General features: G+C 52.1%; 1 protein-coding gene across 1 annotated transcript; it reads right to left on the bottom strand.

Moving 5' to 3' along the window:
• Positions 1 to 2,854: 2,854 nt before the first annotated feature.
• Positions 2,855 to 11,453, bottom strand: DHDDS (dehydrodolichyl diphosphate synthase subunit). The gene is made up of 9 exons (XM_058819692.1): positions 11,424 to 11,453; positions 10,430 to 10,509; positions 9,543 to 9,659; positions 8,870 to 9,012; positions 8,157 to 8,273; positions 7,879 to 7,980; positions 7,113 to 7,227; positions 5,874 to 5,981; positions 2,855 to 3,098 (listed from the first exon to the last, which is right to left on the bottom strand). Exons 2-9 carry the CDS (start codon positions 10,490 to 10,492, stop codon positions 2,862 to 2,864), a joined length of 1,002 nt encoding a protein of 333 aa, XP_058675675.1. The 5' UTR covers positions 10,493 to 10,509; positions 11,424 to 11,453; the 3' UTR covers positions 2,855 to 2,861.

Raw genomic sequence — 11,453 nt, 5'->3', positions numbered from 1 at the left:
AGTTTTATATAGAGCCGGACGCGGCCCAACCGGTTCCAGCCGGATCCCCGCCGCCCCGCGCGCCCATTGGCCCGCGCGGGTCACGTGGGCGGGGGCCAAGGCGGGGAGGGAAGGAGGGGATGGGGGGGGCGCGGAGGGGGCGGCGCGCGCGCCATTCACCCCCCCCCCCTCCGTGCGCGCGCACTGGAAACCCGCGGGGGGGGAAAATTCGGGGGAAAAGGTGAAAATTCGGGATGCGAAAATTGGGGATGTGAAAAACGGCTCGGGGAAAAGGGGGACAGGAACACCCCGAACCCCGCCGCCAGCCCGCGCAGGTGAGCGGAGCTGTTCGTTCAGCACCTCCCGCCCCGCGGCCCCTCCCGGGGCCAGCGCCGGGGATGCGGGGACCCGGTCCGGAAAGGAGGCGGCAGCGCTGCAAGGACAGAGAGAAATGTTAGAAAGCAATAAAATGACGTTCAGTCAATTCACACAGGTGCCCGCTGCTGGTGCCAAGGGAAGTTGGGCTCCTTCCAAGAGGGGCCATGGCTCACACCTGGCACAGCCACGGCCCTGGGCTGTAAATCCAGCGGAACATCTTCATCGCTGCTTCCCTGAACCTTTCACTTTCTAGTTCAGCCTCATTCAGAAAAACACCCCAAGGAGCAGCCTGTCCCCCTTCCCTGCCCAGGTAAATCCAGGCTGTTTCACACTTCAGCTGCACATTTTCCCAGCCATGCTGATTTTCCCTATCTCCAGCCCATATAAATTAATGATGGAGGTGCTGTTCTCACTGAGAGAAGCCTGTGGCTCTGTTCCCACAGATTCACTGGAAAGATGCACTCCTGAAACCCTGGGGTCTGCCCGGTAACTCATCTCCACCCTCTAACAAAGAGAGGCTCACAGGGGAAATAACTGCAATTGCATTTACAGGAATAATGTAAATTCACCTGCATTTCACTGATGCAGGTGAAATGCACAAATTCAGGTAACAGGAACCTTTTGCCACTGCTTGAAGGGCTCTTCCTCCTCCCCTACTCCAGTGATGCCTTTTATAAAATGGATTAAAACTTCCCCAACAAGTATTTTATAAACCAGACCCTTCACTTACCTGCCCTGCATCAGGACCAGTACTTTGTGGAAAGCCACCTCTGTGGCTTTTGTCACCTGTAGAGTCAGAACACAATAAAAACTTTTTTTTTCTTAAGGTAAAAATGCATTTTGTGAGTAGAAGTCTCCCCACCAGCCTGGCAAAGCAGACTGGAGAGTTTCCATCTCATGGAGAGTACACTGCTTCCAGTTTCCTGAAACATGGAGAAAATAAAATAGAGCAAAAGAAGTTTAAAATCAACAGCTCTCATCATCTCAGCACATTTTCAGCCAAATTCTCTTTGCTACTTACACAAGAGGTGGCACCTGCACAGCTTCACTCTTTGGGGCATCAGCAAACTGCTCACACTGCACTGTAAAAATAACCTTCAAATCATTCCCAGGCCAATAGGAATCACATGAGGAGTCTGTCACAGATTAAATATTACTATATTAAACCTCGATTCCAGCTTCATCACACCTTAAAATAAGCAGCTCCACATACTTTTAAACATTCAGGTTATTTTTTAAATAACTTTGGTATGAATATACTTTATTCCCAGTTAGACTACACAGTTCTTCACAATCACAGGCCAAGTGCTCAGTGTGCAGCACTTACAAGGCTGTTAAATCTGCATTTTGTGGTTTTCACCTGGAGGTAAGAAGAAACACTTCAAAACCCAGCAACAGCTGGTACTGCCACACGTGTGTGTGCAGCAGGAGCAAAAATCAAGACATTTTCAGTTACTTTGATCGTGGGGACGGAAACCAGGAGGAATGAGAGGTGGAAACAACCCTGGAAATCAGCTTGTCCATCTCCCTGCCAATGGAAAACTGAGAACAAGCAATGCTCCACAGCTGCTCTGGCCACTCCCTTTAGGATCAGCCAAACTGCCCCTCTGAACCATCTGGGCTGGGGTGAGAGGTTGGTTTTGGCTACTGTATTCCTGAATTAGGCCCTCCCTCGTTCCCTGGAAGCTCCCTCAGAGGGTCTGGCATGGGGTAGCCATCACCTGTTTTGCCAATTCCCTTCCTGAGAAGGTTCATTCCCAGCCAATCCTTTTTTCCTGCCTGCTCAGAGCCTTTGCCAAGGTCAGTGTGGTCCAGCACCTTCTGCACCTGGCTTTTCCCCAACACACTGCTCAGGAGAGATCTCAGAACCTGCTGAAGCTTTGGGGCAGCTTTTATTCCTTAGAGCAAGGCTGGAACCCTTCCTTTATCTCTCAGAACCTGCTGAAGCTTTGGGGCAGCTTTTTCTTCTTACAGCAAGGCTGGAACCCTTCCTTTAGCTCTCTGGAGACTAGGAATGGACACATCCTACCCAGCAGTCAGGGGGAAAAGACAAGATGCTCTCAGGGAGCAGGCAGTGGGGAATGCCCCTGACACCAGAACAATCCTCTCCCTTGATGGGACAGCAGAGCACATCTCAACAGGAGATTCCCTACTGCAGAGCCAGGGAAAGAACCCGAGCCCAGACTGATTTAACAGCACTGAACTGGTCTGGCTGGGCCAGCTCAGGAGCAATCAGAGAGCTGGGGCAGGCTCATTGCAGTTAACTTCTTGTCACCGGAGCACCTGGGCTGCCAAGGGCCCGGCAGCAGAGACCCAGCAGGGTGCAGGGGTCTGTCACCAGGGCAGGGAGGCGACACAGGACGGCAGCACCTTCCTCAGCAGCATGACAGGCCAGGAGAGTTCACAGCAGCCCTCCCTGCCCGGGCAGGGCCAGCGGGACGGGAGCTCCTGGCGCAGCCCACGGCTCGCCCTGCAGGCTGTGCTCCCCAGGGCCAGCACCTGTGTCACGCAGACACCGGACACAGTCTCTCCAAGAAGTCAGCTCTCTTGTGCTCCAGGGCCTGCAGGAAGCCCTGGATCCTCTCCTCCCTCAGGGCTGTGCACTTCTGCAGCAGCGAGCGCCGGCGCCGCGAGTCTCCGTGGGACAGGCAGCCCTCCTGCTGCAGCTTCCTGCTCACGTACGCCTGGTCCCTCTCCAGCTGCTGCCGCCTCCTCTCCTCCAGGTAGGAGTCTCTGGCCTTCTGGAGGGAAAAGCAGGAGTGTCACCACCTTAGCTCACCTGTGGGACAGGGCACAAACAGCCTCTGCCCGGCCGTGGGGCTGCAGCTTCACTCTGGGTCTGCCTCTTCCACCTTGAGGCAGCCTGCTCAAAACCACAGGGATGTCCCCCTGAACCTTGCCTCCAAGACACAGCTCTGCTCAGAGCATGAACTCCTAGTTAGAACAGATAAAAGTCAGGACAGATTGTGGGAAAACCCTCAGATACTGGAATCAGAGAGGAACAGCTACAGGAGAGCTCCTGAACCCCAACATGCACACTCTTACCCTCACCACTCTTATCACAGAGTTTTTGATCCTATTCTCCTGGCTGCTGAAAGGTTTTAGGGGATTCCAAACCATGACTTGCAGGGCAGTTCTTTGAGATGATCCAGTATTGAGCTTATCAGCTTTAAAACAAAAGCAGGAATAAGCTCAGCATTCCCAAATTTCTGTGATCTAAGGATGTACTGACTTGAGACACAGCAGGAGAGAGGCAAAGGCAGGAGCCATCCTTGTCTACCCAAGTATTTGAAATGTTTTCTTGTAGAACATCACTTTTAGATTTCTCCTTATTGCACACATCCTGGCCTGCAGCTTCCAGCAGCAAAAACACATCAGCAGGCAGGAATATTGAGGTTCTATTTTTAAAAACTGTAAAACTGGTCACTGTGACATAAACTGACACACACTCTTGGGAAGTGCTGGTCTTTCAAGCAAGCAAGAAGAATAATTACTGTAATGAGAGCCTGACTCACTCATCCCCACACTTTTCCTGAGCCTAAGGCAGCTATAGCTCTGGAAATTAGCTCTTGTTGTGCTGGCAGTGTGAGCAGAAATATCCCCAGCAAAGCCACTGAATGGATGCACTCAGGCTGACTGCAAGGATCATCACCAGCCTGCTGAGCAGGAGACTTCAATCCCTCAAAGCTCAATTCTGTTTATGGCCCAGGAAAGACTCAGCTCACCCCTGCAGGGGCAGGCTGGCCAGCCAAGCCCTGCATTCCTTCCCAGATCTACCAGGTACCAAAAGCAGGCTCCAGCTGATGCTGGGACTCCATGGAGAGCAAGAATCAGCTGGGAAATAAAATGGCAGCCACTGAAAGTGATGCTGGTTGAGCTGATGGAAGGAGGAATTCTTTTGTCCACTACCTGACAATCAAGGGGGATTTCTGTACCTTGTCACCCCTTCCATCCTGCTGCCCATCCACACCCCAAAAGCAGCAGCCCATTCCCAAAGCAAACACAGCTGCTGTAAAACATCCTGGATTCTCAGCAAGTCCCCCCCCAGTCTCCCCATCCTCACTGACAGCAACCCTCCCACCAAGAGAATTTACTTTGTGACCTCTTTTGGATTTCAAGATCACCTATTTTAAATTCTAAAAGACCCAGCTCCTAAATCTCAGTTTCTCTGAGGGAGAAGTCCTCCCTTTGCACAATTGTGAGGGTTCCCTGGAAAAAGGGCAGCCTCAGACACTGCAAAGTGGCTCTTACAGGGAGAAAACTTAGAGGACAAATGTGGACAATGAGAAACCTTGATAATAGCATGGCATGAACACATCCAGCCACCAACCAGAACTAAGAAAAGCTGAGAATAGCTGGGAACAGAAGCTGCATTTGTTGCCTGTCAGAAACCAGCACCAGGAGCAAAGTCAGAACAGTGACCTTACTGTTCCAGACAGAGGCCAAGCTCATGGCAACGACAAACACTACTGCCTTTTCTGCTTCCCTCTTCGTGCAGAAGGTGAACTGCCATTAGCTGTACTAATACAATGAATTGCTGGTAGGAAAAGGGCAGACTTGGGCCAGAAATAGGAACAAAAGAGGTTAAGGACATGAAGAGTTTGGATGCTGCCAGACTGACTGCACTTGATTAAATTCAGCCATAGCCACAACTGGCTACAATCTCTTTGACAACTCTCAGGGGTGAGCAAGGTCCCTGAAGGTAGAAAAGGGGCAGTGGAATTCCTGCTTTTAAAAAGAGGACCCAAATAATTAAGGAACAGACACATTGAGCAGTGATATGTGGTGGGGATGAAGAGCTGCCACCCTGAGGTCCTTCTGCCAGTCACTGCTGCTGCCCCCCACATTTCTCCATCAGGAGTTCCAGCTCCCACACTGGTTTTGCTTAAAAATAGCCAAACTCCTATCTCACTACTGAACTGGCCAGCTGTAGCAGAACCAGGTCAGGGAGAGCTCACAGCAACAGAGCTAAAAGGAGAGGAACGACGTCAGTGAGCAGTAGGAACAATCCCTTCAGCAGGTACATCTGGACCCACCAGAAAGGGGACACTTGTCCACAGACTCACAGCTCAGGCTGCCTCATTCCAGCTCCCAGAAAGGAAACTCTACACCCCCTTGTTACAGCCCTAAAAACAACAGCGGAGTTGGAGGAAGAGCATGTGAGTACTCCCTGCTTGGTGCAGTGTGAGTGCAGGTCTCACCCAGTGGCACACCAGCAGTGTTCACTGGGTGTGTGAGCCCTGGCACAGATGCTCCAGCTGCTGCAACGAGCAATGAGTGGCAGAGACAGGGCTGACTTTGGAGATTCTGGGTCTTGCTGAAAGTAGAGGAGCCTGGCCACATACCAAGACCTTGTAACAAACCTCAGGGGTACAGCAGGAGCAACACATGAGCTGCTACTGAAACAAGATGGTAGCTAACAACCACTGCTCCCCCTCTGCAGCCTCCCACCTGAGCTCAGCTGCTGTGCAGGTAACACATGGGGCTGGGCTTCCCACTTCCCCAAGGCTCCTTACCTGTAAAGCACTGTAGTTCATCTGGAACTGAAGGATAGCTTCACACAAGTTCCAAAAGGAATATTCTGGCCACAAGACTGATTGAAACACCAGGCATGAATGGGATGTCTGCAGAAAGCAAGATCACCAACAATTTAATCATTGAGCAAGAGAAAAAGTCATTAAGATGCAACTCTGTTGGGCAAACTGTGCCACTTTCCCCACAAAGGTTTCACCTAGCCTGTTATCAGATTCTACTTAAAGTGAGGTAAAAAGCAGCTAGGAGAGTCTGAAATTGCACAGTGTAGAGTCCTTCTAATTCGTTTTCAATGCTGGGACACCAGTCATCCACTCCTGCAAAGGCATCAGCAGAATTCTTTCTAATGCTGTGTTGCTCTTCAGAGAGGTATTTTTAATAGCTTAAGCATCACAGACTTATAAAAAAACTAAAATAGCAACACTGGAGTACCAAAGGCTGAGGGAATAACAGTTGAACTGAGGATCAGGACATGACATTTAAGCCATTCTTCAAATGACATCTCATGATATTCCTTACTGCCCACTCATGGCATTTAAAGTGCTTCATGGAGCCAAGAGTTGTGGGGCACTGAAGATATCCTTGAGCTGGAAGATGAAAGATTTCAAGTCAAAACCTATTTTTGCCACCAAGTTCCTCACAGTCTGGGATAAACGTGTTCCTATGATGACTGCTAAAACAATCCAACACTTAACAGGACTCCTGTACCACCAAGAGGAGCAAGCCAAGTGTTATTTCATAGCATCAACACCACCCAGGGTATGGGTGTGCTCAAAAGCAGGGGGAGGAGAGGGGATGCCTTGGTAGGTAAGCACAGCTCAGGCCAGACAACTTCTGAGAACTTGCCAATTAAATAATTTGGAATGGGAATAATTTGATGTGGTTGCCTAAAGGCAATTTGGTTTTGGCTCCAAACTGTACATGTACAATAACATGTGAGCTTCAGCTGAAGCAACTCCACTCAAATGTTCTCTACAAATAAGAAATTATCTAAAGGTGAGGAGAGGAGCCAAGGGATGAGAATTCATGATTTTAGGCAAACACAGATCTGCCAGACACAGATTGCTCAGAGATGCCCCAGCACTCAGCCCATCCTGGAAGCTACCTGACCCCAGCAGAAGGAGATGCAGAGCCCTCACATCTGCTTGCACCTGGAGTTAGTGGAACAGCAGCACCCTCTGAGGCAAAGGTGGAATATCCCAAGGAGAGAACAGAGACTTTACCTGCCAAAGCAAGAAGTCACTGAGGCGAACCTCCCCAGAGGTCCTGATCAGCAGGTCAGGGTCGGGGGAGTTGCTGGTGTACAGACATTTATCCAGCAGCGACTCAGACACGTCACTGAAAGAGACACAGCCTGTCACACACCCTCCTGGCCTGATGGATGTGCCACAAACCAGAACTAAGGGGTTTTCTGTAAACTCAGGGCTGCAAATTAAAACTGGGTGGGAGAGCTAAACCACACTCAGCCATCCACTTGCTTCTTTTAGACACTGCTGTCTGCTCCACAGGCTATTCCAAATGCTGCTTCAGCCGCCAGAGCATCCCACTCCATGCTCTTTGAAACATAACACAGTGGTGGAAGCAGACTGTGAGGGCTTCCATCTGCAGCAGGGAGCAGAGAGTAACTATTCCTTCTCCTTCAGGGTGGAGGAACAGTGCAGCATTCATGATTCATCTGTTGTTTGACCTCATAGCTAAGACTGTCAGCCAAGCAGCCAATTGTTGTGGCATAAAATCTGCCTTCACATTTAAACTAACTTAAGACACAGACCTAATTTCTCTTCTGCCTTGGTTGTGTATCTATCACCATGGTAACTGAAATAATAAAAGCCAAACACTGCATAGTAACTTTAAGTCATTTGTTCCAGTCCCGCTGGTTTAATGAGATCTATTTAAAAGCCACTTGGCCTCTGAGAGGTTTCTCCTGCAGTGTGAGTGGTGAGGCAGGCAGGATTCACCCAAAGCCTCACACAGAAAGCCAAGAGTTACCTGGGCTCCAGCAGGCCTTGCTCCACACCCCAGGCCATCTCCCTGACAGCATTGCTGATCTCATGTCTCGATGTGTAAGCAAAGCAGACGTTCAGAAAGCACCTGCACAAGGAAAAGCTGTGAGAGGCCCATCCTGGGAATGCCCAGTACAAGACAGTGATGTGTGCTTGTAGAACCAAGAATAAAAGAGGTGCAGCATGTCTGACAAGTCCCAGCCCTCAGGAAGAAGAGGAACACGTGAGCTGTCAGCTCTTTGAACTGGGTGTCATGTCACTCACTTGTTGTAGTTCCTGGTTGCCAGCACAGCCTGGGCAATCAGCTCCTGGATATCCACGGGCAGGAGGGGCAGGTCCCCCAGGACACGGATGCACACCCCGTGCTTCTTCAGGTTCTCCCTGCACCCAACCAGTGGGGACCACAGAAAACACATCAGTCCCTGTTGCACAGTGCCAACACCCACCCACAGCCTCAGCAAAGCTGGGAACTGGAGAGAGGCAAAACCACCACAGGCTTTTCAGGTGTGCCAAGCTGGCTGAGATTTGATCATCCCAAAGCATTCCATAAAGGCACAGTGACCATTCCCCACACCTCCTCCTGAGGTACAGACATAACCAAAGGACTGGACATGACCACAGACCAGGCATCCCTACCTGTGGAGGCTTAGAATACAACCACAGGCTCTGGGCACCTCTAACTAACCAGAAATTAAGACAGAGCTTTGACATTTCATGAAAACAACATCTGTCACTCTGTGTTTCTGATTGTGCTGTTTATCTGAAAGCTGTCCTTGTCCCCATGGTTTGGGTGGCACAGTTGTCCCAAATGTGATGTGCAGGGGCAGCGTGCATGCACAGAGCTGTACACCCCACCCAGGCAGGCAGAGCCCCTCCAGTCCCTGACTGCGGGTGGGGAAGGCTCTCCTCATTAATGGATTCTCACAAAATGGAACATCCCTGCCACTCATGGTGTCCTGCCCCAGTTCCACTCTTACTGCTCCTCCAGGAGGCGGCTGAACTTCTGTCTGGCCAGGTCCATGAGCCCATCCACCTCCTCCTTGGAGCGTTTGAAGTTCTCAATGCTGAAGGCATAAACTGTCACCTCCCGGATGCCCAGGTTCAGGCACCACCTCAGTGTCTGCAAGGAGACAAAATGTAACCATCAGGCCAGCAGGACACAACTGCTCCATGTGAAACCCTCCTGTGGTCTCCCACCAGGCCAGGGCTGGATCAAAATAAACAACTATCAAAAATACGGAACCCCTAGATGTGAATTTCAGATTCATATCAAAGAACAGGAGGAAAATATCACTACCTGAGGATGAGAATCCACCACAGGGGACTCATCCAGCCAGGAAAAGCACCATAAATTATATAACAGTGCACTTTTCAAAATGGTTTCAGAGAAAGTCAACCTGTTTCACAGAAATAAAAGCCTTGGGATCTGTAAGGTAGATGTTTTAATTGAGGGCAAAACAGAAGGAAAAGCAGCTGAATAGAATGACTCTGCAGGATACCACAGAGAGGGAGGAGCTGAAGCTGTGAATCCTGATGACGAACAGCAGCTCCAAGCATGGGAAGAATGGAGAGAAGGAACACAGGACACCAGTCCAGCAGCAAACCCAGCTCCAACTCCCACCACACAAATACAGAAAACATCCTCCCCACCTGTGCCAGCTTGTCAAAGCCTTGGGAGTGTCCCTGCTGCCTCTCCACGTGGCACTTCTGGGCGTAGCGGCGATTGCCGTCCATGATGAAGGCGACGTGCTTGGGCATCGGGCCTGCCTGCAGACAGGAGAGGCACAGCAGGGCAGCAGGTGAGCAGGGCTGTCCCGCTGAGAGCCCAGCCTGTCCCCTGCAGCTGGAAGGAGCAGGGTGCTGGTGTCCTCCCTGCCAAGCCCACTCTGGGGTCTCTCCAAAGGAACAGCTCAGTGCTGACAAGGGCCTGAGCTGGAGGGCAGCTCTGCCCTCCCCACTCCTCAGGACAGAGCTGCAGTGCTCAGGAGCTGCCACAGCTGCGGCCAGGGAGGGGCACACAGGGGTTTAGGCTGCAATTCTTAGTTCAGAACTCAAGAGCCTTTTTAGACACAGTTACCTTCAGAGAACACAAGGAAAGGCCATAAGACTTCCCCACACAAAGAGCAGTGTTCCTTCCCACTGACCTCACTGGGGCAGCACCACCAGTCTCAAGCCTGAGCAAGGAGATAATTTTCCTGGAACTGGTGAGTTTTTGTTCCAATACTCAGTTTCCTTCCTTAAACTCCCTGAGAGCATGAGGATCTCTCCTCTCTCCCTCCTTCCCATGCCCTGCCTTCCTCAGCAAGGGCACAGATCCTTATTGGCAAGCACTGCCTGCAGTCCTGCTCATTTGCAAGGCTAAGCCCAAGCAATCTCCCAGCCTGGGATGGAGTTTAGGGATGCACATCCAGTGCCAGCACTAAACGTAGCCTTGCCAACAACTCTCCATTTCCAGAGCTCTGCAGCCACAGAATCATTTCCACCCTGAAGAACCTGCCAGCTCCTCACCACAAAATCCACCCAAATCCATCCCTTACCTTGATGATGTTGGCACAGAACCTCTCTATGATGGTCAGCTCGCCCTCTCTGATCCACGACATTTTTTAATTGAGAGCTCCTTTATCAAAGGGAAGATGAAAATAAAGGGGTTAAAGGCGATTGTTTGAGCCCAAAGCAAATAAACCAACTGGGAAAAATCAGCTCTGACTGCTGCTCTGGAGCCCTTTACATTGTCTGTGCGAGTCCTTGGATAAGCAGGCAGTGGGGAAGCTCAGAAACAGGCTCTGGAATTTTCCAGCTGTGTTATCTGAGTGGGTTCTGCACCAGCTGGTGCAAGGAGAACCATCCCTGAGTGCTGCAGCCTGCAGGACTGGTCCGTACAGACCCAGACCAGCCCCAACGGCCCAGACCCAACGGCCTGGACTTCATCCCACCGTGCAGGGGCAGCAGCAGATCGAGTTACACTCGTGAGTTTATTCTCCGTGTGGGCTTTCTCGGCCTGCTCCCTCAGGAGGGGACCCCTGCCCACGGCCACAAACATCAGGGCAGGGAACCGCTGAATTCGGGCTGCTCCTACAGTTCCTGACGCAGGGCTCGGGCAGAGCTCTCCCAGCACCACCGCTGGCTGCTGACGGGCACCTAACGGCGGCCGGTGCGACCCAGGGCTCCCGCACACCGCCCTTCAGAGAGGCCGTGCCCGCTCCCCGGGAGCCCCCGGGAGCCCGTCCCGCCGCCAGCAGCGAGCGGAACCGGCCGAGAGCGGGGAGCACAGCCAGACCCGGCGGGTGCCTCCACTCCCGGGATCCTCCCGGGCCCTCCCGGGCGGGAAGCGCACGGTGGGGAGGGGGCGTCCCTCAGGCCTCGGCCGGCTCCGTGAGGGGAGGGACACGGCCGCCGGCGGGAGAGGCACGGCGGAAGGAGACGCAGCCCGCCCGCCACGCTCCCGCTGTGCCCGGTAAGCCCCGGTAAGCCCCGTTATGCCCCGGGTCAGTCCCGGCTCTCCCCGGTCGGTCCCGGTCCCGGTCCCGGTACCTGCCCTGGCGGCGCCGCCTCAGCCTCCGC

Source organism: Ammospiza caudacuta, chromosome 25, assembly GCF_027887145.1.
Source record: "Ammospiza caudacuta isolate bAmmCau1 chromosome 25, bAmmCau1.pri, whole genome shotgun sequence".
Classification (NCBI taxonomy): domain Eukaryota; kingdom Metazoa; phylum Chordata; class Aves; order Passeriformes; family Passerellidae; genus Ammospiza; species Ammospiza caudacuta.
This window is presented reverse-complemented; position numbering and strand designations above follow the sequence as displayed.